Genomic DNA, 25,744 nt, shown 5'->3' with positions numbered 1-25,744 from the left:
TATTGGCAAAACGGTCCTTCTCTTCCAATGCCATAATTAGTGCTGTGCATGGAACCAGAGGAACACACAATTATATCGTTGGCTATTCAAAAATTTGTTTACTTTTTGCTCTTCTATTATTGGTGGACCTATTTTGCTTTTCATTCATTACCTCTTCTTTCATTTTTTGGAAGAATTTAAGTAAGAAATCAAGGATCAAATCCACTAAAGATAACAATAGATCAGTAGGTTGCATTTATTCAAACAAGAATGGGAAAGAAACATTAGCCAGTGGCAACCTTCAACAGAAATGCTGATGGCCCAAATTCTCTAACTAAAACCATCTATCCTTTTATCTTTATTTTTTCACAAGTAGCCATCAGCTTGGAAGGTGGATCTCTTTAGAAACAAGTACAATAAAGACCAGAGAAGAAATAATAATAATAATAAAAACCAAAATCACACAAGCTTTGGTTTGTAGTATATTATAATCCCTACCACAATTTCCAACAATCAAGGTTAGGGCAAATACATATTTCTTTGTGTATGTCACAAACACTAATGGTTCAACAAACATAAGACAATAATAGCATAAACAACAATGAGAGAGATCATGTTGGCCAGTGATACAATTATAAGTGTATTATCTTACATATAATATATATATATATATATCTCTCTCTCTATATCTGAAGGTAACCAGAAGCAGTTCTGTCTGTATATAAGATTCCAAGAATTTATAATCTCCTCCTTGACTAGCTATTAATAATATTAGCCAACACTAGCCATTCAAATATGTTAGTTTTCTATCAAACTGTTGAACAGAGTGGAACCTGCAATAATGTCTAGGTTCAGTATGGCAACCTCATCTTATACCTGCAATAACCATTTTTAACATCTCAGACTGATTTTCAGGCGACAATTCATTTCAGCATTCAGATTGATTTAAGTGGAGAAACGATATGGCCATGAAGGACTTTTACAATATGTAAAAGGGTGCTACAGCAACTGTAGAGTGTAGAAGAATCTTTGAATAGGAAGAAATTTTTCTGGAGCAAGAACAACATTTAAATTCCACATGTTACCTCATCAAAGATCTACAGGGACTCGCAGGCCGTCCTGTGCAAGCTGAACGGGTATTCCTTCTCTGAAAGCAAATGAAAATGACAGGATTTATGGTTTCAATATTGTGTAAAATTTCGAAAGACAATTAAAATCTTGAATGGTGGCCTATCAGAGCACCTAGAAACTTGAGGTAAAAAAGGACAAGATAAAATTACACAAATTGCATTTCCTCCTATTGGTCTGGTTGATAAAAATTGTCTCATACAAATATTTCAAATTTCCTTTCTTGGACAGTACTGACCAAACAAAACATGAAACACTAGGATTCATTGTGGACATGTCTTTCAATGAGGACACATAAAGCCATACCTTTCTGACCAGTCCTTGAGAAATTCGTTGTCTTTGTGGTGATCAAACTCATGGGTCATTCCAATAAGTAGTGCTCTCTTTGGGCATATCCTCTTCACAGCATCAAGTGTCTGGAGCAAAAAGGAAAGATGAAATTACACATTGCATTTCCTTGATGTCTTGAACTAAAATATCCAAGAATAAACTGCAAAGGCGAACCTGAGGGAAACAGAAGTGAGTGTTGTGGGACCCATTCTGCAATTAGCGAGAAAGAACATGCATAAGCATATGGATATAATTTGCTCCAAACTAACAAACTAGGAGTGCGCAACTATAGAAAATAGGGTACCGGTAATACTATGAAAGGCTTCATCGAAAGGGATTTAATGATAAATAGAAGTAAAGATACCAACAAACTTTTGGAAGTAAGGAATCTTATTCACGCAGGAGAAAGAATGTAATGCTTTCAGCATAACCATTCCATAGTAGAAGTACAGAAGGGTTCTAATTCTATATATGAAATGCTGTAATAAGTTATATCAAGCAAGAGAAGGAAGATGCTTTTATACCATGATTAACAACAATGTATCAGAGGACATCAAACACCATAATGTTAAGAAGGAAACTTGACAACCTTGCAACTCACCTTATAAAGCGTGTCCAAAATAAGAAGATCCAATTGTTGGTCACCATCCTTTGAAATAACTGCAAAAACAGAGCCACCTTTACAGAACCAGTAGAAGCAACGGTACTTCAAACCTTGCAAAAATACTGTCAATTTATGCTTTATATTTCAATCATGATAAATCATAATTCATCTGCATTTAAAATGCATTCATCGCCCAATATCATCCACTTCTTAACTTTCTTACCAATTTTCAAGAATAGATTGGGATGGTTTAATCATGAAATAAATCTTTTAGGCATTGAAACAGAGGAAGCATCTGGTTCTTATTTCACACATGCTAGTCTATATTTGATGAATAACATGAAATACTACAATCTTTATACAACGACGGACATGGTCGGAAAACATGAGTGTGGTAGAAAGCGAAAAATGCCAATGCTTACATGTTTCTGTTGGTGGAAGAAAGCGAGAAATGTCTGACAAGTATGCTACTTTATATCTTTCACCAAAGAAGAATCCTAGGCAGACATAATCTTCACCATGCATGACCTGGAGTGAACACCGAAAGTACTTTCAAAAGAAAAAAGGTTGCAAAAGGTATCTGGTTGGAAACACAGAAGGAACAAGATAAAACTAACCGGCAGTGGAACAAAGCGTAGCCCAGATGCCACAAATGGCTTTGTGTTATCATTCTCTATAATTTTCCAGTCAAGCTGTGCTACACGCCTAATTTCCTGGCCTACCTTCAATTTTTTCTGAGCCAGGTAAGGGAATTTAACTGCGACACTATAAAAAATGACCCGGGAATCACCATGTCAATCACAACAAATAAAATTGAATCTTAGTTTTATCCCCTAATATAGTTTCCAGCAACAGAATTTTATCTAGAAAATTTGTTCATGTATAACTTGAAAAATAGTGAAGTACCTCTCCATTGAATGCTGGCTCAGATAGATGGGAGTTGGATCAATGTCATTTGTAGGACTAAAAGGTTGCACTGCCCGTATATCATCCAACCCAAGAACAGCATCAGCATGTTCATGAGTTAATATAATCTGCAAAAGCATATAATCAGTGTGAATAAGGTGAAGGGTTAAAACAATAAAGTTGCGGATGATATGCAGAGAAGGGGAAGAAAGTTCCTCGTTCCTACACAATCAATCACCCAGATGGAGTTGTATTCATCATGAAATCTTTGCTCAAGTAACACTAACTTAAAAGGTCAATTTGCACCTTCTGTAACAATAGAAGTGGGCCACTATCCCTTCTTATTTCTCAGTAAATCAGACTACTTTGTAGTATTTTTAATATCCTATTCAAGAAATACAAGTCACACGTAGAGAGAACTCACAGAATCTACTTGAGGAATTTTATGAAAAGGGAACCATCGAAGTACTTGCTCCCTAAACGTCTTCCCAACATCTATCAAAATATATTTATGTTTTCCATCACTGGCGCAATAGTCAATTAAGAGGGATGTATTGCACCTACAATACCATTAAATATCAGCAAAAAGAAATCAATAATCCAAGAACCCAAGTAAAGTAATTCAAATTAGCATCAAGAACTATGAAATAAAGGATCAGTATTAAAAAAAAAATGTAACTGGAATTCTACCCAACAAATCTTGATACATTCCCCACCAAATCAGAAATAACGAGCAATTCAGATCAACCAAGAAGAAAGAAAATGCTAACGGGAGAATATTACGTCTGGTCATTTGACTCAAAGATACTAATTGCAATTCTTATGTGATGTGTAGAGATTAAGTAATGCGTAAAGATTAAGTAAATCCAAACTGGCAAGATCGCACAAAATCCACTAATCCAAGAAAGATATTCCTGCAGAAGAACAGTTATCGCTAGACCTTCTCCCAAAACAACAATCCAAGAAACAGTATTCATATTGACACCGCCAGATTTTATTAACAATTCTTGATAAACTACCGAAGGAAGTAGCAAACCTAGGCCTAATAGTCAATAGGAAACCTGTAATTAGGGTTTTTCTCCGGTGGTAGGATCAAAGATTGGGAGCAGACAGGACATGGGGGATCGGAAGGCTGGATCAAGCACAACGCGTTCGGTACCGCACTTGAACATCCAGTTCCAAGAAATATCAAGGCCGATTTCCGAGGATCCGCATTGCCGTTCTCGGCCACGGCTGCCATCTTCAAGACAAAGCTAACTGATTATGAGGCGGGGCGTCCTTCTGTCAAGATGCCGACGAAGCCATACGTACAATGTGAGTACTTACATATATAGTCGGGACTCGGGTCCTTCCATTTCTCCTGTATTTCTATATATGTGTAAGTTTACTAAAAATATAAAACGAAACGAAAAATTAGAGAGGAAGGGTGGTGGGGATTTCTTTTCCCCAAATGTAATTCCTACAACCCTAATTCAGATTTGCACCCTATTCCAGGGATTCGAATTTACTTGAAATCGTCGACAATGCCTTATAATTCCTCCTTACAAAACAAAATCAGAAGAACTTTGGCTACCACATGCCGATTCTGGGAACCTCCTGTGTTCCATAGAGGCTCTTGCAACGATAGTTGTGGCTTTTACAAACATTTGTTTACTCGGCTTCGAGTTATTTCTTACTTTTATTCATCGCTGTCATCAGATGACTACAGTTCTGCTCCCGATTTGGCGTCCAATAGGCTTGGTCCAATGGTTGAAAGAGATGGTCTGGATGATAGAAAACGTTACTTCGGTGAGATTAGAGGAGTCGGTTCTCATTGTAGTGTTGAAGGTTCCCAGGGGGTTGGTGAATCAGAGGAAGTGGAGATGGAAGAGAGTGGGGAAGACAGTGGCGACGAATTGAGGGTTTTGGATTCATGTGTCTCGAACAAACATAGAAGTGAGGTTCCTAGAAGAATCGAGGTGGGTGAAGAAGAATTGAGGCATCCCTTGGTAAGAGAGATTTGTAGGTTGGTCGATCGAAGGGCAGCATGGACTCCAAAGCTTGAATGGGAGTTAAGGGGCTTGTTGCGCAGTTTGAAGCCTATCCAAGTTTGTGCTGTACTCCAATCGCAGTCTGATGAAAGAGTTGCATTAAATTTCTTCTATTGGGCGGACAGGCAATGGCGTTACAGGCACAATCCACTCGTTTATCATGCAATGCTTAATGTTCTTGGTAAGACTAAATTGTGTCAGGGAGCTAAGCGTATACTTCTGCTTATGATGCGGAGGAAGATTGAAATTTGGCCTGAAGATTTTTGTTGTGCAATGGTGTCTTTCAGTAGGGCAGGACATTTGAGGAAAGCAATGCAGTTATTGAATCTCTTGCAGAGAGCAAGAGTTGAGCTTAATATCTTGATATGTAACACTGCACTTAATGTTTTGGTGGAAAGGAAGAGATTGGAGAAGGTGTTAAGGTTTATACAGAGAATGCAGGTAATTGGGATTGAACCTAATGTCATCACTTATAACTGCTTGATCAAGTGTTATTGTGAAAGGAACCAGGTTGAAGAAGCAATGAAGGTAATCTCTGAAATGCCTCTAAGATGTTGTTCTCCAGATAAGGTTACCTACTATACAGTAATGGGATATTTGTGCAAAGATGGAAGAATTGATGAATTGAGAGGGGTCATTGAGAGGATGTGGAGAGAGAATAAGTTGTTGCCTGATCAAGTTACTTATAATACTGTCATACATATGCTTTCAAAGTATGGCCATGCAGAAGAGGCACTAAAGTTTCTGCATGAAGCAGAAGAAAGAGGGTTCTGTGTCGATAAAATGGGCCACACTGCAATACTAAACTGCTTTTGTCAAGAGGGAAGAATGGACAGAGCAAAATATATTGTTGAGGAAATGTTGTTGAAAGGATGCACCCCGGATGTTGTGACTTATACTGCAGTTGTGGATGGATTTTGCCGTCTAGGAGAGGTTGATCAAGCTAAAAAAATGCTGCAGCATATGTACAAGCATGGTTGTAAGCCAAACTGTGTCTCCTATACAGCATTGTTAAATGGGCTGTGTCAGAGTGGAAATTCTTCAGAGGCAAGAGAGATGATGAATATGAGTGAAGGGTGGTGGATGCCAAATGCTGTAACTTACAGTGTAGTTATGCATGGGTTCCGCCGTGAAGGGAAGCTGTTTGAGGCCTGTGATATGTTGAGGGAAATGATCAGAAAGGGCTTTTATCCTTCTCCTGTTGAGATTAACCTCTTGATTCAGTCTCTTTGTCAAGCAGGCAGAACAGATCAAGCAAGAAAAATAATGGAGGAGTGCCTGAAAAGTGGGTGTGCTGTCAATGTTGTGAATTTTACAACTGTAATTCATGGATTCTGTCAGAAGGATGATCTGGATGCTGCTCTCTCTGTCCTGGATGACATGTATTTGAATAACAAACACCCTGATGAAGTAACATACACAGTAGTTATTGATGCTCTAGGAAGGAATGGTAAAATAAGTGAGGCTACAGAAATGACCAAGAAAATGCTCCACTGTGGTTTACTTCCTACACCAGTAACATATCGGTCACTCATCCACCATTTCTGTCAGCATGGAAGAGTTGATGATTTGTTGAAATTGATGGATAAAATGCTTCTGAGGAAAAACTGCAAAACTGTTTATAATCAGATCCTCGAAAAGCTCTGCTGTTTTAGACACACTGATAAAGCATATGAGCTCTTGGAGAAGGTTCTGAGAAAAGCATCTACATTTGACAAGAATACTTGCCACATTATTATGAGAAGTTATCTGAAGAATGGGAATCCTCTTGGATCATATAGAGTGGCTTGTAGGATGTTTAACCGGAATTTAGTTCCTGACTTAAAGCTGTGTGAGGAAGTAAGTAAAAAATTGATTCTAGAGAAGAAATTAGACGAGGCAGATAAGCTTATAATGCGGTTTGTTGAGCGTGGATCTGTTCCTCCTCGGGGTGAACGGGTGGGATATGAATGTTCTTCATGATTAACCTGCAATCAGTGCTACCTATTTTTAGTTCACATATCTTTTCTGTTTTAGTTCAGGCTATGCAGAAAATGTTGTTACCACACAAAGCATTCAGTTCAGCTCAAGCAAAATGTATGAACTGATATGCCAACTTATTGGGGAAGTTACACTCATGCATTGAACTTAATGGTGCTTCATTTTAAAGTATCATTGGTTTCTCCACTGATTCACTGTTTCATGAGAATCAGTGAAAAGTTTGAATATGCTGATTTGACTATTTTTAGATATGAGATGAAATTCCCTAGGAAAACTTGATACCAACTTGGTGTGAGATCAATGTTGCCTAACAAAATGTCTATCATTATCAAGCTGACATCTCTGTTAAGAAGGTTTCTAGTTTGAGAAGAGGCAGGATTTGTTTTTTGGACCATGCATCAGAATAAGTGCAGCCTGGGCAATTGGATCTTTACTATTGGTCGGGACACTTTAGTTGGTTTATTTATCTCTCCCCTGGTTTGTTATCTACAAGGGAATTTTCGCACCACACTTGGGGACACTAAACTGATTGCACCTTTAGAAAAGTGAGTTCTAGTTTTAGCTTCAAAAGAATGTCTTGGATATCTTCTCTTAAAATGCTAGTGTATTGAATTCTGATATGTTATTCTGATTTTAATTTGCATTCCAGGAAATTCACTAGAGACAGTAAATAGCTCCATGGAAATCAATTCTAGCAATAACTTATTACTGATTGAATTTCATTTGTTATTGCAGTTGAGTTGTTGACTGGAAACAAATCAAGGTTATTCTGTTCATGTCAAAGTATTCTAAGATGTGAGTTCATTGTTCACTGATTGCTGAACTTTCATAGGTTACAGGTATGGTTATTTCTTGCATAGGATTCTATTTACTCTCTTCTCTTAGTGGGGCATTTCTTTTACAAACTTTCTCTAAAGTTTCTTGAAGCGTTTTTTTCTTGTGGGTGTAGCATTGCTGGAAACTGTAAGCACCACAGATTTTTTCTCTTGACCACTGAGTGGAGTGTTTAAGTTGCCTATAAACGTAGGATTTAGTTTCAATGCATTACAAATGAAACAAACAACACAGTTTTAGAAACTATACAAAAATGCTCTCATAATAAATTAGATTGATTATAAGAAACCAATTATGGCCTCACATTCTCTGCAGAATGTTACATGTTCCCTTGATAATTGCATATGATCCCCCCTGATGCCACATAGACGTAGACTAAACATGCATTTCCTATCCCTTGTGCACATGACATGAGATGCATATATTTCCTTTTTCGATTTGAATTTGTTAACAGCATGTGGCAATGCATAGAGCATGTTGTTCTGATTAAACTCTTGTTAGAAGCTGGACCAAGTTTGTCACAAATCTGGACCTTAGATACAGTGCTTTTCAACAATCTGAACGTTGATTCTTGTTTGCAATGCATAGCTATAGACCTCTAGCCCCTCTATTCTCATTAGTTTTCGAATTCATTTGGATACAAAACCTACAGCCTTAGAGTTGCACTGCATCACATGTATTGTTTTTCTTGAGTGCACCCACGCGTCGATCAATCTCACAATTCTGCCTTCTCTTTCACTAACTTTCAAATTTGTGTTGCTATAAACTCAAATGCAATGGACAAAAACTTTGTGGAAGTGCTGTGTGCAAACAACTGTCATCTGGAATCAATAAACTGCATTAACCCCATCCACCCTTTCCAAATCACATTGGATGTTACTTTTCTCCCTCCCTATTCTATGTAGGAACACTAAGGCTGAGTAGGTGAATTATTAGTTTATAACATCAGATAGTGTTTGTTCCTTTGTCTCAGATGGCCACGATGATGATGGTACATCTCCAAACTTGGTTCATATTAGAATGTATTCACTGTAAACATTCTTTCAAATTGTCCTTAATATTGCTTTGTGGGCTGATCTGACTAGGGACAACAACTGTTGATCTACTTTTGGTGGTGGTGGAACTACTGAATGATTGTATTGATTTTTAAATGTTGAAGCACCCCACCCCCACCCCCACCCCCCACACACAACACAAATACAAAAGCCACAGTACAGAAACCAAGTGGAGAAAAGGAAAATACCTCTTCTATCTTCCTTCATTGAATGGCAGCATGAACAATCAAATGAGTGGTTTTGCCATTTCTCATTAATAATAATAATAACTTTCATTTTGAATGGATTGAAAAGAACACATCATGGACTACACTACACTACAGTCCTACCATTATAGCTGATTAGGAACTACAACCATCATCACTCACGCCAACATTATCACATGACTTTGTTATTATTATTGTCACCCTTTGGTTTGTTTACGAAATATCTCTTCATAGTTGATGTTTCTTGATTAATCCTCTGCAGTTAATTGTAATTGATTAAGTTTATTCAATTTTGGTCTGACCTTTAAAGTTGAAGCAGGTTTACGTATTGAAGTGGGTGGTGGTGGCGGCACGCGCAAATTATCCAACTGCATATTTGTTATTTAATTATTTTATAAAACGATGATAAATCAGATCAGGTCAGGGGGCTAAATCAATGAGAAGCAGCTTTCCAGATAAGCAGGAACCGTCGTTACTAAATTTCTACTACTCCATGCTTATAGCGGTAGTCCCGGACCCGCTTCAAATTTTATTATGTATATGCGGATTTTCTGTGATGTGATTAATTATGGCCAGCATACTATAACGAAGAAGAAAATGTTTTTTAAATTGTTTGTAATTTCAACTAATGATTTATTATTATTATTTGGAAATGCATCATAGATGATATATGGTCAAAAGATGATGAGATGAAGAGGTGCAGCTTTGGAAGTGGGGGTCCCTGGAGCTTGGTCCTTGTTAAATCCGGACCGCTGGATGTGGGGATAGTGGGGCCGAGGCCACGGATGGTGTGGGCCTTGGAGTCCCGGGTAATTATATGTGTCATAACGTATGCTGTTGGCGCAGTATAAACAAACGCATGCAAATGGCTAATAATTAGCTGTAATCACTGCTCTCATACACGCTCTGCCGCACCGCCGCCGCAAACGGACAACTTGTCGCCGGAGAAGTTAGAGAATGGACGATTCATGGAGGCTGAGGATGGGAATGCCTGCAGCGCCACCGCTGCAAGCGACGGCTCGTCATATCCCTGGCAACCTTCACCGGCGATCGGCGGTGGAGAGCCCCAAACCTCCTTCCGATGACGCTAATTTGGACGCCGAAGACTTCAGTGATGTGTTCGGTGGGCCTCCTAGAACGATTCTTTCCCGCCAGTTCTCCACCGGCTTCCCAAGGTCATCGTACTCCTCCGCGAGTTTCTCTTACGAGGAGATTTTCCTGCCTGCGGAGAAGGCGCCGCCGCCGCAACCTGTGAGGAGGAACGGACGAAGCTTGCCGCAGTTCAGGATTCCTGTGCAGATGAGCGACAGATATCAGGACAAACGTGAGAATACTGGTTTTTATAGCGATATCTTTGGGTGGGAGGATGAAGCGGTGGTGAGGTCGAGATCCAGGTCAAAGACAAATTCGTCGTCTATTTTGAGTCCGGATGATCTCAGTCCTCTCCGACCAGCGGTTTCCGGTGATGGCGGCGATGATTTTGCCTTTTTGGCCTCACAACTCAGGTGAGTCCCTGATTTGATGTTTTTGTTGATTGTTGACTCACACTCACAGACCGCCACTGTTGATGTCTGTTTTCTTTCAAATGTCTTTTGCTTTTTTATTTTATTGCAACTGTGTCTGGATTCATTCAATGAGCATCACCAGAATATCTAAGTCAACGGAATAGGAAAGTTTTATCTGAAATTGCATAGAGCAGCATTAGGGTAGATTCTAACTACAGTGCCAAATAAAATCCCGCCCAAGCTGAATTGATAATTTGAAGATTGGATACAGTTGGGACAAATTTTTGTTTATTGGTTGGTGAGCTACTCTTATGGTAAGTTTTGGATCTTTGCAGGCCAATAAATGTCAAGTCAAGGTGTACTTCAAGAAGAAAGGGGCATGAAGATTACCAAACCCAACAGGACGTGCATAACTTTGCAGGGAATCAATCCATTGGCAGCACTGATAATGATTGCGGTGAGAAATCAAGAAGCTGCACTTTTCGAGTAAATCCACGGAATCGATCTCCAGAGACAATTAGTCTGGAACCTGTATCAAATGGCAGTTTTGGAGTGTCTGCAGATGATTTAGAGCACAACTCACCAATATCACCTGCAGTTTCTACAGTTAGTGAAGGGGACAGGGAGCATGGGTTACACACAATTGAGGAGCAGAAATTGAAACAATATGCAGTTGAACTAGATGAAAATGAAGTGATGAGCTCTTATGTGATTGAAATTAATTCTCATAACAGGGAAGGGACATGTGAATCAAATGGGGTTGATGAAGCAATTGCTTGGGCGAAAGAGAAGTTTCAAACGCACTGTCCTGTGCAAGAATGTGAGAGAGAAAAACTCCCAGAAGGTTTGAGTCACTTTTTCTTATTTCCATATGTGTTCTTAAACATGGTTTTTAGACTGAAATATGTGATGGTAATGTGGATTGTTCCTTGTTGATTGAATCTGTGCAGAAATGTTGAAGGGACATCACAATTCTGCAGTGCACACTGATAGTTTATGCTCTTTGGTATTTATTCATCAACAAGTTTTTATAGATGTTGGATTTCTAGATTGTTTTGGATCAACAGATGATGTCTTACATGTGAACCTCTCCTTGTGATAGTGTGGAGTGATATGAGCTATTTCCCTTTTATGTTTCACATTTGGTAGGATGGACCACATGAAAAGTGGGTAGCAGGAGAAGAAACAAGACAGCTTGGAAACATGGTAATGTGACATATTTCAATTTTATGCACATGAGATCCTTGTTTTTGTCCTATTTCTAACCGAAAATGAACTCCATTATTGTAAATCATGATTTTAGAAGCTCATCACTATCACTATTTTCTTTTCTTTCTTTTTTTTTTTTTTTTCCGGAAGAAGTAATCCCTGAAACTAGTTGAGTGTTTATATCTTGTTTTGTGTTATCATTTTACTGGATTTCAAATGATTACTAGCATTTTTGTGTCTTCACCATGGTGTGCTTGCTATATAACACCTGCTTCGGATGAAACAGTTTTCCCTATAAAATAAGGACTAATTTCTTGAGTAAACCATGGAAGGTACAAACGGAAGTGGAACTGCTGGATGAAAAGATAAGGCTGTGGTCAATTGGAAAGGAATCTGACATCCGATTGCTGTTATCTTCTTTGCATCATGTGAGAAAGATTTCAATGCCTGCATTTCCTACTAGTCTTTGATAATGATTAACAAATGTGGCTCATGCCAAACTTAATTAACAATGGCCATGTTTCCTCCTCATATAGATTCTGTGGCCTAGCAGTGGATGGTTGAGCATACCTTTGACAAACCTAATTGAAGTATTGCAAGTGAAGAAAGCATATCAGAAAGCACGGTTGTGCCTCCATCCCGACAAACTGCAACAACGGGGTGCTACTCTAACCCAAAAATATATTGCAGAGAAAGCATTTTCTCTACTCCAGGTTTGTTTAGTTTAGTCATTTCATCATATTTCATATGTTGCTGTTGCTTATTTTGAAGATGATGGCATGAATAGAAGAAAACCAATGTTTGTTGGTGTTATTATAGGATGCTTGGGAATCATTTGGCTCTCATGATGCCATTTGTGGATGAAACTTTGCTGGTAAATTAGTGGGCTCTTCGAGATGCCGTTTTGCAGCCTATGTGATGCAGGAAGAATGGTAAAATGCCTGAGTTGTGTATGATTATGGATTATTTTAGTGAATGCAGAAGTTACAGATTATTATTAATGCTAGCAAGCAATTTATGTTACCATGCTCACCATCTCTGCTGTGCGTCAGAAGCTTGTGTTTGTTTAGGGGTTTGGATTGGGCTTAGGCTTTAATAATAGAAATTTTAATTAGAATAATTATTTGATAAGATGTTAATTGGTGTTTCATATTATATTTTGAATGCAAAATTAATTTGTTTAATATAAAAATTGAAATGATTTTATTTAGTAATGGGGGGAAACTATGCGTTTTTAGGATCTGCGTGCTCCTTGGTTAGAACCTTTAAGAGGTCCAAATGGATTGGACTTGAGTAGATGTTTTTTATGTTTTTTTTTTTTTAAAAAAAGACAATCTTCCGAAATTTCTCAAACAAACACGCGCTAATACTCTGGGCCACGGTCAGCGGCGGGTCAATATGCCTGGGCATAGGTTACCGATATGACTGGGCTGTCTAATCTCTCTGGGCTAATGATCTGTACGGCCCAATCCTCTTGTACTGACAATCAGGGGGCCCAATTCATATGGGCCAATATATGGGTCATATTTCTGAATCGGCCCAATTACCTGGTTCAACGTTCTGGGCCGAGGTTGCGGACAGGCCAATATGTGTGGGCCATAAATTGTGTGCGGCCTAATCTCTATGGGCTTTTGGGCCTTGTCTAACCTCGATCCATAATACATAAGGTACTGAGCCCAATATATACGAGCCATGTGTGTGTCAACGTGTGGCCCAACTGACGACCCATCTGTGTGCACTAAGGTCCTTGGGCCCAGCATAAATGGGCTTATAGGCCGCCATATATATGGGCCAATGTTCTAGAGTGCACAACCTAAATTATGGGCCTTAGCGTGTTGGTCCAATATGTATAGGCCGTAGTTTTGGGCCGTGCCTGTCTGTTATGTACGCCCCAATTGTTGGGCCTTGGTTCTGGATGGTCCACCCATTTGTTTGAGGGCCCAATTCCAATTATTCTGGAGGGACGTTACGGGCCAAGCTTCCTGAACCCAATTCAAATGGGCCATAGTTCTGTGTTGGCCCAATATTTATGGTCCATAATTCTGGGCCGTGCCAATCTGTTATGTATGCCCCAACTTCTGGGCCTTGGTTCCGGATGGTCAACCCATTTCTCTAAGGGCTCACTTCGTATGACCAATTATTCTGGAGGGACATTATGGCTAACCTTCCTGAACCCAATTTAAATGGGCCATAGTTCTGTGCCACAATCGTTATGGGCCAATGCTATAGAGGGCCCAATGTGTATTAGCTGTACCTTGCGGGCCGAGGTTGGGAGGCCCATCTGCCTGCCAAAGCTGGGCTATTAATGATTCTAGGGCCATTTTTCCAGGCTCGTCAATCTTCCTGTGCCCTAGTTCTCGGAGGCCCAATCTGTAATTTCCTTGTGAGATATAATTTGTCCACAGATCCCATTATACAATTCAAAGCACAAACACTCGAACAGCTTTAAAACAGATCCAGGCATGCTTCAGATCAATCAATTCCTCTAAGTCTTCAAGTAAACCTAATTAAATTGAATTATACACGCCAGCACATAAATATGCATCTATATATGTATTATATATATATATATATATATCTTACTGCAGAGGTTTTCCCTGGCAGAAACTTATTTTTAACTTTGAATTGAATAACCCAATAACATATGCTGAACAAAAAACAAAACTTCTCCATCGTCGTGGCTAATAAGCAAGAAATCTTTTCCGATTCCTGATGTGTCTGCGCAGGAGTTTAATTTACTATCCTTACTTCGTTCTGTTGATGACTCTTTGTGTTAATTCTACAAGTGCCCTCCTCGACCTTTGGACATCTTCGTCATAATTCTCAGGAAAGGAATCTATGGCAGCTGAAGCGAGGCTAGCATGCTTTGCTGCCAACTCCCTAGTCTTCTGTAATCCTTGACTCTTTCCAAGAAAATCTAAAGCCTGCAGCAAATATCCATGAGGGACCAATTGAAATTATTTGAGTGCGGGAAAAGGAGTAGGTTCATAAAATACTTACCATGTCTACATTCGCATAATCATCGAATCCTTGATCAACAACAGTTCGCAGCGCAGGGTACTCCTCCATGGCAAACAATATAGGAGCAGTTATAATTCCCTGGCAAATGTGCCCCCCCACCCAAAAAAAGATAAATTATACAAATAAATAAAGCTTGTTACAGTGCGCAAGAGAAGGTTGTCATATTACTTTTGCAACAAAATATGATTTCAATTGGTCAGAACTCAAAGCAAAAAAGTTCAGAAACGATACATGGCGAATATCGGACAAGGAGCCCTTCCCAAGGGATGTTGATGTGCCAGTGAAATCCAGTACATCATCAATTAACTGATAAGCTAACCCCTGCATCGGCGCATACATGAATAGAAATATTGAAAGGCAAAACCAAGTTAACCAGGGTCTCTAGAAACCAGTAGTTACAATACATCAAATTAAGGATAACGATGCTAACTTGTTACCCATCAAAAAACACTGTCACTAATCAATAAAAAAAAAATGCATATCATAGGATTGCACTGACCAGATTTTTTCCATATTCATAAGCCAGCATTGAAACTTCTGATGTTTGTCCAGCAAGAACGGCAATAGCCTTGGAGCTATTTGAAATTAACGAAGCAGTTTTGTAGTATGTCTTCTGCATATAGTAATCCATACTGAAAAGTGCAATATCAAAAGAATTAGCTAAGGTTTGCTAATGAAACAAAAAATTGGTATAGAAAGAACTTAGCCTGATAACATTATAACAAAACAAAAGACAAATTTGATGCTGAAGAATTAGCAACCGAAGCTGCGTACCTTAATCTCTCATCAGAGGTGGTTGTCATTTGCATTGTCTCACCAGTAACTAAATGTTCCACAGCTTGAGCCAAGAGGGAAACAACCTGGAATGTGAATTAGTAGAATGAAGCAAACAAAAATGATCTTAGTACATCTGAAGCGAGTAGGTTACGCCAGTACCGAAATCAACATAAAGTATTAGTTGACATCCAATCATAGCATATTTCTTCATATTTAGAAAACACATAAAGTGCTGGATCATGGAACTATAAGAAAATGAAACAATTAAAAGATAATGCGTACCTCAGTGTTTTTTAATGAGGCCAGTGCCACACATGCTCTTGATAGCAGGAAATCCCCCGCTAATACAGCTAACTGCAATTAACACTGGAAGTCAAAATTAAACAGACACAATGATATACCTCAGCTGAGAGCTAATTATAAGAATTAATTACACGTGGAATTATATTTAAGAAAATATGGTCAATATCATATGATTACTAAAATCATTCCCTATCTGTGGAGCACGATTCACTAAACTACTATCAGTTGAACAACATGAAGAAATGCCATTTGGACTTCCCTATGGGTGCACAAACAAAATCAACCAGAATATGAAGAGAAAATTCATTACTAGAAATTAAATGCTTCATATACGACACCAAACAGAAGATACAAAAGGTCAAATACATTGGGCTTGATTGAGTGTCTGTCTATGAGTTTGTGCTTACAAAAGAGAGTATGAATTATTCAAAAAATGAATGCAGTCCTCAATTATATGATTATAAGGAATAAAGGAACGATGCAAATATGCCAAAAGAGCTCCTCTGAGAAAAACACAAAAAGTGATCAAACTCCCATCATAAGATGCTGCAACTCCTATGCTAAATGTTATATGAAGAAAGAACATTGCCACCCTTTTGCAAATAGCCTCTCAGACTCACATGCTAGTTTTTCATTTGGTAGGGATATAAAGTACCTTATTTCCCATCACAAAATTTAATGAACCAATCCCTCTTCTGGTATCTGCATCATCCAACACATCATCATGGAGGAGACTAGCAACCTACAATGAGATAATGAATTACTAAAGCGGTCAAACACAAGTACCAATCCGCACCACTCCGAGTGAAACGTTCATTAATCTATACAGATAATGATAAAAGATATTTCTTTTAAATACCCACATCAACATCTATCCATAAGCTTCACATGAAAATATATGATCACAAAGATCATGCGTAGAAAGGCCAAAACAAAATCCAGATCATGGGTTGGTTGTAAACTAGACTTATGCTTGAATCACACTTCAAATGCGAAGTTAGTCCGTGTTCACCAGCACCAACCAGATTAGCGTCCTGGCTTGGAATGGTATGAAAAATAGTTTCAGCATGCATCATGTATATGTGTTGAATGCATAAGTGTACGAATGAGGTTAAACACCAAAAAGTCAATAGTGTACGAACATGGATCATCTCTGTGATCTCAGCTATACATTGTTGTCTTGACCGCAGTTCAGCAGGCAAGGTATCAGTTGCAGCTGCAGTCTCAGAAAGTGACCTATGCATTGGCACATTTAAAGCAGTTGCCATCAACAATAGAACCTGTAAGGAATGTTAACTAGTAAGGTGAATAGACAGCTAACACTTTCAATAACACAAATGATGCCGTTTCTCATTCACACAAGATAAATTGAGTTGATAATCAATATGCTTGCAATTCTCTTCTATACTTATGCATGTGAAACTTAAAAAAATATATGTTGCATTCACATCAAGTGAAAAGTTTACAACATAACCCATAGATAACTTCTCTTTCAATGGATAATTGTGGCATTCTTCTGACTTCATCTTCATCATCAAACTAATGGCATGCTAGTGTAACTTGAATAAGACAAGATTAGAAAATCGCAATGAATTCCTGAAATCTGATAGTACTCCAACAACTCATTTTTGAGGCATCAATTAGTCAACTGACCATTTAAATTCTTGACAACAGAACTACAGAGTCTGAAGCGATGTGGACGTCCGAAGGAGTCCCCAGGTATTGGAACTTCAAATAGCCTTAACAAATCTATAAGGGAATGTAAATTGAACCAAGTAATCGATTCCATTTATTAACCTTCCAGTTCCAGCAAAATGAAATAATGAAACGGTGTGCTAGCAGGCATGAGCTAACACAGCAACCTTTTCAAACCATGCATTTTTCTGTATTTGTAATTTAGAAGAACAGAAGCCATAACATTTTCAATACATGTCTGAGGCAGAAGAAGAAGAAGAAATGCAGATGCACCAAATGCTAAATAAAGAACTTACTGTGGGTCGAAATCTTTTTCCTTCAACCCCCATCTTGAAAAAATACTCTGCAGCAGAGGCAAGCTTGGGAACCTACAAGATATCAAAGAGAAGGAACTTCACCATCAATAAGAAAACTTAATGCAAGCCCAAATATTTATTTCTCTTTTGGGAAAAACAAAAAAATTTACAAATCAGATACCTCTGCAATTACCATGGACCTCAAGCGATTTGCAAGAGTAGACAATTCATCAGAAACAAGAGAAAAAGGATCCAGTGGCTCCTGTCAGTTAAGCAAACATCCAAGAGATATTTAACACGAAGCTTAAAGGGAGTACATCCATAACAGATATCAAAATAATGAGAAAAAAAAAATGTACACTTCAACTGTATTCACCAACAAGCACAAATCAAAGCAATTTAATCAAGACAACAAAGAATTGCACAAACCTCATCTGCAGCCTGTTGCCCAATAGTACTAACAGCATTCGAAACCCAAGAAGAAATAACTCTGCAACCCAAAGCCTACTAATCACCAGCAACAAAATTAATACACAAAAAATCAAAATTTTAATTTGTGGCAGCTAAACAAATAACTTGCAATACAACTTGAGGAACAAAAAGATTATATGTATGCAAATGAAATTCAATGTTCACAACAGCACAGACCAAACGAAAAAATACACCAACTTACATCAATTTTTAAAATAAATAATAGCAAGAGATGAATAGCTAGATAGCTAGGAATGTGATACATGGACCCCATACAGATCTTTACTCAACACAGTACTCATCAGGCATCGCTTCTCTAACTATTAATAGGCATACGATAAATTTTTCCTATTCACTGAAAAAAATTTCTTAAAAAATATCAAATCAAATACTTATTTTTCACTTTTCATATTAAATTAAAAAATAATTTTTCATTCAAAATGACATCAATATCTATTTATATTGTTTCATACAAATATTCAAATTCAAACATTTTATTTTTCAAATCCCAAAACAAAATCCAAACCCCCAAACAAACAAACATCATCAATTAAAATAAAATGGTCAACAAGCCTAACTTCCTCATTCCGCATCAAGTAAAAATTCAGGGACAGAAGACTATTATTACAACACTTTACCATTAACGGAGTCGCTTAAAAAATTAGGGAATCGCATGCAGTTCCAACACCACTCGCCTTAGGATACAGTTTTGGTAATAATATTTAAAAACTCACTAAAAACACAAAATTAATAATAAAATTAACCGTAACTAATCATTCGAGAAAATCAGATCAAGTCGAATAGACATTACAGTTCGCAAATTAAAACCAAGGAGAATAAACACCACGCACTCCAAACACCTTAACAAAGGAAAACAAAAGATAAACCTAAAAGTACATCGACTCACGCATCGCTTACCTCTTGAAAAGATTGACCTGGGGAGCGAAGGCGGCTGGAGTGCTCGAGGAGCGAGGGGCCGGGGACATTTCCTAATGAAGAGTTCATCCATCGGCGCCGGCCGTAACAAGACCTCGCTATCCGGGTCAGCCCCCTTGCGTACAACATCTCCTATTTCCTACTCTTATCGTTTTGGTCCGAGACGGCGAGACCTTGTTTCCGTACCTTGGATAGGCGGCCAAGACGCAAATAAGGAAAGATAAACCCTGGCTTTCCAGGAAAGAGGATCAGAACTATCCAGTCAGGTCAGCTCTTCTGCGATGAAAACCAAAACACCTGCGAAGAACCAAACTTTGAGTCACACACTCCGTGTGGCTCCCCTTCAGCCATGGAAGCAGGGAAGTGGGCCTCCCAATTTTCTCAACTACACTGGTAAGAATATGGGCCTTCAGATGGCCCATTGAGCCTCGATGTTTTGAAAGCCCAAACAATTTGGACCAAAAAAACTTGCAGATACTTGTCCACTGGAAATACGTGAATTATTGATAAACCATATTACACCTTTCGGAATTGGATCTAATTTATTTAAGTTATTTATTGTACCGAAATTATTGCAACCTGCAAATTAAAATTTACATACATACATTCTGTCAGGCCCCCTGCCATAACAGTAATTCTGTGAATTCATCGTCGGTGCTTTTGAGCAGCAATGGCAGCGGAACCTTTACGCCTCTCTGCGCAGCCTCCATGTGGCGGGGCATTATCCGTTTCTCCAGGCTGAAGGTAAAATACTGTGGAAATTGCTGCAACTCCTCCAGTGTGCCTTTCATTTCTTCCACAAAATACTCGAATTTCGGCTTGAAATTGTTGTCGACACTGAAGGTGAACAGCGCAGGGCATCGCAAAACCATCTCCACTGCATCGGCTTTGGAGAAGCCTAAGCTGACGAGGTAATCCAGTTTAGGTATCAGAGTTTTCTCCACGCTCGATACCAGAAGGATCGGATCTTGATAAGCTAATGCGTGCAGGTCTTCGAACCCTAGCCTTTGGAGGTAAAATAAAGCTGGCTTCAATTGGTCTCTGACGCTCGAAACTAAGAGTCTAGGGCATTTGGTGATTACTTTTCTGAAATTTTGTTCCGGAACTCTGAGGTCGTATGCGAGGAAATTGAAGACCGGATTGAGTTCAGATTTGATGTCGGAAGTTAGAAGCGAGGGGCACATACCGATGATTCGGCCTAAATCCTTCAGGTGGATACCTTTGGATTGGAGGAATGAAACAATGGCGTGGATCGAATCCAGCGAGGCGGCGTGCAGAGACGGATTTTGAGATAATGCTCTGCCGGAATCGACGCCAATTATTTCGAGGCACAGGATTTTTTCCTTGAATTCGAAGGAGAGGTTCGAATGCGTCGATTGGTATAGCGGGTGGTGGTGGAGGACAGTTTTTGGCTTGACTGTAAATAGATTGCTCCGCTGTTCTGAATTCATGACGACTATCGGAGAGGAGACGCGCATGAACGGCCGTAACGACGGCGGCATGGTGTCTCCGCCGTGAAGTGGTTGTGGAAGAGAATTACAGAAGGAGCTGGAATTGGTCTAGTTTCAGAATTGTGGTAGTTAGTTGTACAGCCATTATCCGATCCTGCAACCGTCACGTGGCCGACACGTGGCCGCCCGACCCAACTTCATTGGCTGCATGCGGATTTCAACGGATTGGGTGAGATGTCTTGCCCCGTCCGTCCTGCTTTTTTAGTTTTAAGTTTTAACAGCTACAAAAAAAAAAATAAAATACTAAGTGCTAAACCAGATGTATTTGAAAACACGCTTCGAAAATGAAAAGCACAGTTGCAATATCTGATAAAAAAAAAAACAAGTGTACAGTTTGATCTGGTTGGAGCTGAATTAAATGAGTTTGCAAACAAGTCAAAGTAAAAGAAACACATTGTAATTCATTTTGTTTTTCTTTCTCATGCTCATGTTGAAAAAACCATAAGGGTTTACAAAATCACGTCTTCAGAGACGATGCCGCCACCTGCAAAAAAACACATGATAAAATTTCCATCTGAGAGTTTTACAAACACAACTTGCATCTTAAAGAAGAACTACGTACATTATTTTCTTGATTATTTTCTTCGTCGGGTGCTTTCCAGACGACGTCTTTCAACCCAGTTGACAGGTTCTTGTAAAACTGTAAATGGAGTGAAACGGATAAAGCCCACGAGTTGTAACAAAGGGCAAGAAGGTTAAGCTTAATAATACCTTGTGGAATTCTAATGTATCTCCTGTAGCCTTGCGAAGCTCGACCATGTGCAGCGAAGGAGCCACTTCAAAAACCTGTATATTTATATACCTTTGTTTAACAAAGCTGCGGTATAATATCAGCAAGAATTGCAGACATTACTAAGAAACGTACTTCTGTTGTAATCGATAGATGGCCCTTGCGCCCTGATTTTTCGCCTTGAAGTTTCATCTGAGAAGAACGATGACCAAAATCAGAGGTGAAGGGGGAATGTAACAAAATGTATATGACTCACCTTGTAGTTGTTTTTCTTGACATCGAAACCCATGGGTCCAGCAGCTTGTTCAATTTTTGAGATGATCTCATTGGCAGGGCATTTTGATGTAAATCTTGTTTCTCGTTTCACAAGCCCCTGCTAGTCGAAAACAATGTCAGGGAGTAGCAAGATTTGAAGAATCAAGTGATCCAAACTCGGAATCTGGACATCATACCATTTGCTTTTCAAAGAGGGAGCTGAGATTGAGACCGCGTGACGTAGAGATAAGCTCAAAAGCATTCATGGTAACAGGTGCAGCTGACGGCCGTTCCTCTCGCCTCTCCACAACTAAGTTTGAAGAATCCTGTACGATAGGAAATCATCAAACATTTATGGTAGCAAGATTCCAGACGCCCATGGGAATTCATAGAATAAATATGCAGAGCAAAGCAAGTATACCAACCTGTGATTCATTAAATATGGAATTAACATCATCTAGATTAACTTCCTCCTGTGCAAAAACAGGAGGTTTGTATCCTTTCTTGAACCATTCATTCTCAATGACCTCGGCAATTGTAATACGCTGTTTCGCACAGTGAAATAACCAATGTTCAGTAGCAATTGAATCACAAAATATATTAGGCAATTGCCACATGACGAAAGCATACGCACACACCGTTGATGGATTGGGGTCAAGAATTCTTTTGATTAATTTCTTAGCACTCGCAGAAAACCAAGCGGGGCATGTAAAGTCGGCCTTAAATATCTGCAGTCACGCAAAATTACGAATCCAACAGGTTCAACTTCTAATAGTACCTCACAATGAAACAATTTCAAGAACTTGGAATAACCACGAGAATATGCCAAAATCCCAAACCAATATTATCACGACAGAACTCACCTTTTTGTACAATGCCTGAATATTTGATTCTTCAAAGGGCAAATAACCAGCCATGAGTACAAAAAGAATGACACCACAAGACCAAAGGTCCGCCTTTGCCCCATCATAACCTTTATTGTTGATGATCTGCAAAATCATGGAGAAAAAAGGGGGTCACTCACCAAAACAGATTCATTTGAAGAAACTCAGAAAGTTACAAGTAGTCACAAGTTGATTCGATACCTCAGGAGCAACATAATTTGGTGTCCCGCAGGTTGTGTGTAGCAATCCATCCTCCTAATTACAGAGCAAAAATGATGAGTTTCTATACAATAAAAATTTTGACAGAAGCTACATAGAGGTTGATGGAGCCAGTGTAAAGCCCAGAAGATATTAAGGGCTACAGGCATGGACATCATCACATTGATTTTTTGAAACATAAATGAAAACAGTTTACCCGAACTTGTTGAGGGAGAGCACTCAATCCAAAATCTGAGACCTTCAGAAGTCCCTTCTCATCAAGCAACAAATTCTCTGGCTGTAAAAAAAGTATATGTGACATAAAAGTCAATATTTCATCTTTTAACAAGATTTTCTTGTGAGTGATATAGGTCAACTACCTTAAGGTCCCTGTGGTAAACACCCCTGCTGTGACAATAGTCCACAGCATTGATAAGCTGCTGAAAATATTTTCTAGCTTCATCCTCTCTCAACCTTCCTCTAGTAGCCTGGCAAAAAGAAACACCAACATTGATCCACTTATACAGAGTGGAAGGAACTGCCATTATGCCTGTTTGTAGAGTGAAACATATCAGAACATACAATTTTGTCGAAGAGTTCTCCACCAGTGACAAATTCCATAACAATATATATCTTTGTCTTGCTGGCCATGACCTACATGAGAATATATTCAATTGCTCAGCATGGTGTAAATACAAATGCATACATGCATAAGGCGTGTCTCTTAATCACAGCTTCCAAATGACAATTGTATAATGACCCGAGCTGATCCACTAATGATAGACCAAATAAGTTTAAGGCTCACCTCATACAAACGAATGACATTAGGATGCCTTATTAATTTCATGGTCGAAATCTCCCGTTTAATCTGCACATGGCACAGAAGATTTAAAACATAACAAGAAAACAGATGTGACACAAACAAAAGGAGAAGAATAGGATCAAGGCTGAAGAAAAAAGACAAGACCGAGCTGATTTTAGAAAAACCATTGCAAACTAATTCAAGCAAGCACATAATTAATGGCATCATTAACTCATCTTTGCCTCCATTCAACTAGCAGCAGTTGGCTCCAATATTCACAACCTCCACATTAAATCAACAAAGTGGGTGCCTCAAGGCATCCATAAACAGTGACATATCAAAATCTCAAACCCCACAAATGGATTGAAACAAAAAGAAAGAAAATGAACCTTTGTGCATAAAAATGTCAAACACAGAAACAGGAATAGGAACACAAATAGATACTTCCAAATTCATCACCAACAAAGAAGATCCAAAAACAAAAACAGCAAAAGATATTTAGAGAAGAAGCAGATTGATTACCTGGCCAACCATCTTGTGCTTGAGAACCTTCTCCTTATCCATAATCTTTATAGCCACATTCTCACCAGTATCCATATTCTTAGCAAACTTCACCTTGGCGAAAGTCCCTTCCCCCAATGTTCTACCCAATTCATACCTCCCCACGCGTGTCCTACCGCTGACATCCCCGCTTCCCCTTCCCCCACCAGTTGATTTCGACGCCATAACCATTGGTAAAAGTAAACCTTCGTACCTGTATATACCTATTCGTATATGTCAGATCAAAATTTCTCCCCTCGTCGTTGAATCTTTCGCCCAAAAGCAATCCCAATACAAATCCCGTCCATACTTTTCCACCCTTCTCCAAGAAAATAAACGTTTCCCTTTTCTAATTTTTTTTCTATCCTTTCTGTACTCTATAACCTCTTCTTCTTGCAAGGCTGCCACACCTGAGACTTCGCCACATTCATCTTCCCTCTCCGGATTTCCTTTCTGACCAAAGCGACAAAAATTGAAATCTACGAATGTTAGAAAACTATATCCAAAGCTTTCTTTGATTTTCACTTCAATGTAAGGAACCCAGAAAACCTTCGGGAAACGCAAGAAAATAATGGAAAGGCCATTAATGATCGTCCAATGAAAACAAGAACGTTGGCTCTAAAAACGGAAACGATGACATTGATACGATCCGCCGACTACGAAATTCACAACAAATTTCCTTCGAAACCAGGTAAGTTGCGTTTGGGGTTAATAATTAGGCCCAATAACAAGATTGAATCCAGATTATTCCTCAAATTGAAATTTCGAAATCGACGAAACAATAACAGATTTCGAGCAACGACAAATAACATTCGCAATACATACCATACAAATCAACAAAGCACAAGAGCACCGGAGAAATTACAAGGATTAAAATTACCGTTGGACGCTTGGAGTCGTCAACTGGGGAAGGTGATGTTTGACCTTGTAGAGAAACGATCCAGTACGGTGGGGTGCACATATATATACACACGCCCATCGCCGTTTCAAGCCACGTGTCAAAATCGCACACGTTAAGTACGCGACATGGAAAATCACTCACACACATCATAAAATTAATGAACATTACTATTTTATTTTATCAATATTTAATTCGGTGATTATTTATTCGTATACTTTTTATTCTAGAAAAAATAATAGTCATAAAGAATTATTGGTCGGCATTTAATGTACTGTGTAATTATGGAAAATTTCAACCTGCAAATAATTCAGTAGGAGGTCCGGGAGCAGGCACACCCATGGTATTTTAATTTGTGTGTTACGTTTGGGAGTTCAGCTCCCGGTTCCTCCCAAGAAGCAACAATGAATTGATAATGGGCTTACACGTCACTAATACAGTTGATTGCTATTGGTCAAACGCTGCATGCAATTAAGACACACTGGCACCACTGTTTGCAGGTCAATTTTGTGAAGTGCCACATATGCATGTAGATCTGGCAGCATTCATTGAATTATCTGAACATATCTGCAGTGGACTGTGGACGAGTTGACAACAAAAAAAATACTGTATAATAGATTGCAAAGTAAAATGAAAGGATAATATATAAAAATCGAAGTGT

At 38.8% G+C, this 25,744-nt stretch overlaps 7 protein-coding genes across 15 annotated transcripts; 3 read left to right on the top strand and 4 right to left on the bottom strand.

Moving 5' to 3' along the window:
• Positions 1-424: 424 nt before the first annotated feature.
• Positions 425-4,187, bottom strand: LOC127247313 (putative hydrolase C777.06c). Of its 2 annotated transcripts, none has more exons than XM_051269127.1 (10): positions 4,009-4,187; positions 3,372-3,507; positions 2,948-3,075; positions 2,659-2,806; positions 2,464-2,569; positions 2,039-2,097; positions 1,612-1,647; positions 1,414-1,523; positions 1,065-1,126; positions 425-987 (listed from the first exon to the last, which is right to left on the bottom strand). In XM_051269127.1, the coding sequence occupies exons 1-9, from the start codon at positions 4,185-4,187 to the stop codon at positions 1,069-1,071; spliced, it is 960 nt and encodes a 319-aa protein (XP_051125084.1). In that variant the 3' UTR covers positions 425-987; positions 1,065-1,068. The 2 variants fall into 2 exon arrangements, with proteins under 2 accessions (XP_051125084.1, XP_051125083.1); XM_051269126.1 differs by having other exon boundaries at positions 428-855.
• LOC127247312 (pentatricopeptide repeat-containing protein At3g04760, chloroplastic) lies at positions 4,133-9,995 on the top strand. 5 transcript variants are annotated; one of them, XM_051269122.1, is made up of 5 exons: positions 4,134-4,261; positions 4,442-7,502; positions 7,693-7,796; positions 9,372-9,557; positions 9,716-9,995. In XM_051269122.1, the coding sequence occupies exons 1-2, from the start codon at positions 4,237-4,239 to the stop codon at positions 6,937-6,939; spliced, it is 2,523 nt and encodes an 840-aa protein (XP_051125079.1). In that variant the 5' UTR covers positions 4,134-4,236; the 3' UTR covers positions 6,940-7,502; positions 7,693-7,796; positions 9,372-9,557; positions 9,716-9,995. The 5 variants fall into 5 exon arrangements, with proteins under 5 accessions (XP_051125082.1, XP_051125079.1, XP_051125080.1 ...); XM_051269125.1 differs by having other exon boundaries at positions 4,133-4,261; positions 4,646-7,502; positions 9,372-9,995; XM_051269123.1 differs by having other exon boundaries at positions 7,693-7,752; positions 9,372-9,995.
• A 14-nt stretch (positions 9,996-10,009) lies between these two features.
• Positions 10,010-11,656, top strand: LOC127247424 (uncharacterized). Its single transcript, XM_051269252.1, has 3 exons — positions 10,010-10,557; positions 10,893-11,401; positions 11,508-11,656. The coding sequence occupies exons 1-3, from the start codon at positions 10,010-10,012 to the stop codon at positions 11,654-11,656; spliced, it is 1,206 nt and encodes a 401-aa protein (XP_051125209.1).
• A 32-nt stretch (positions 11,657-11,688) lies between these two features.
• Positions 11,689-12,889, top strand: LOC127247315 (J domain-containing protein required for chloroplast accumulation response 1-like). Its single transcript, XM_051269129.1, has 4 exons — positions 11,689-11,763; positions 12,099-12,194; positions 12,303-12,479; positions 12,586-12,889. The coding sequence occupies exons 1-4, from the start codon at positions 11,761-11,763 to the stop codon at positions 12,628-12,630; spliced, it is 321 nt and encodes a 106-aa protein (XP_051125086.1). The 5' UTR covers positions 11,689-11,760; the 3' UTR covers positions 12,631-12,889.
• Positions 12,890-14,236: 1,347 nt separating this feature from the next.
• On the bottom strand, positions 14,237-19,396 carry LOC127247817 (solanesyl diphosphate synthase 3, chloroplastic/mitochondrial). 2 transcript variants are annotated; one of them, XM_051269847.1, is made up of 12 exons: positions 19,248-19,396; positions 18,288-18,365; positions 18,040-18,120; positions 17,859-17,930; positions 17,010-17,147; positions 16,523-16,609; positions 15,847-15,918; positions 15,562-15,647; positions 15,287-15,419; positions 15,019-15,108; positions 14,767-14,865; positions 14,237-14,690 (listed from the first exon to the last, which is right to left on the bottom strand). In XM_051269847.1, exons 3-12 carry the CDS (start codon positions 18,052-18,054, stop codon positions 14,511-14,513), a joined length of 972 nt encoding a protein of 323 aa, XP_051125804.1. In that variant the 5' UTR covers positions 18,055-18,120; positions 18,288-18,365; positions 19,248-19,396; the 3' UTR covers positions 14,237-14,510. The 2 variants fall into 2 exon arrangements, with proteins under 2 accessions (XP_051125804.1, XP_051125803.1); XM_051269846.1 differs by having other exon boundaries at positions 18,288-18,362; positions 19,248-19,394.
• Positions 19,397-19,415: 19 nt separating this feature from the next.
• Positions 19,416-20,964, bottom strand: LOC127247820 (transcription termination factor MTEF1, chloroplastic-like). 2 transcript variants are annotated; one of them, XM_051269849.1, is made up of 2 exons: positions 19,871-20,964; positions 19,416-19,562 (listed from the first exon to the last, which is right to left on the bottom strand). In XM_051269849.1, exon 1 carries the CDS (start codon positions 20,765-20,767, stop codon positions 19,877-19,879), a length of 891 nt encoding a protein of 296 aa, XP_051125806.1. In that variant the 5' UTR covers positions 20,768-20,964; the 3' UTR covers positions 19,416-19,562; positions 19,871-19,876. The 2 variants fall into 2 exon arrangements, with proteins under 2 accessions (XP_051125806.1, XP_051125807.1); XM_051269850.1 differs by lacking the exon at positions 19,416-19,562 and adding an exon at positions 19,580-19,750.
• A 72-nt stretch (positions 20,965-21,036) lies between these two features.
• On the bottom strand, positions 21,037-25,181 carry LOC127247816 (CBL-interacting protein kinase 23-like). Of its 2 annotated transcripts, XM_051269844.1 has the most exons (16): positions 25,066-25,181; positions 24,168-24,638; positions 23,649-23,711; positions 23,426-23,497; positions 23,224-23,331; positions 23,061-23,141; positions 22,847-22,900; positions 22,625-22,750; positions 22,400-22,489; positions 22,187-22,306; positions 21,959-22,087; positions 21,763-21,879; positions 21,642-21,698; positions 21,488-21,562; positions 21,339-21,416; positions 21,037-21,260 (listed from the first exon to the last, which is right to left on the bottom strand). In XM_051269844.1, exons 2-16 carry the CDS (start codon positions 24,375-24,377, stop codon positions 21,234-21,236), a joined length of 1,407 nt encoding a protein of 468 aa, XP_051125801.1. In that variant the 5' UTR covers positions 24,378-24,638; positions 25,066-25,181; the 3' UTR covers positions 21,037-21,233. The 2 variants fall into 2 exon arrangements, with proteins under 2 accessions (XP_051125801.1, XP_051125802.1); XM_051269845.1 differs by lacking the exon at positions 25,066-25,181 and having other exon boundaries at positions 24,168-25,057.
• Positions 25,182-25,744: the final 563 nt, after the last annotated feature.

Source organism: Andrographis paniculata, unplaced genomic scaffold (genome assembly GCF_009805555.1).
Source record: "Andrographis paniculata isolate CXL003 unplaced genomic scaffold, ASM980555v1 Contig32END, whole genome shotgun sequence".
In the NCBI taxonomy this organism is placed as follows: domain Eukaryota; kingdom Viridiplantae; phylum Streptophyta; class Magnoliopsida; order Lamiales; family Acanthaceae; genus Andrographis; species Andrographis paniculata.
Note: the sequence above shows the minus strand (reverse complement) of the source record. Positions and strands in the feature narration are given on the sequence as shown.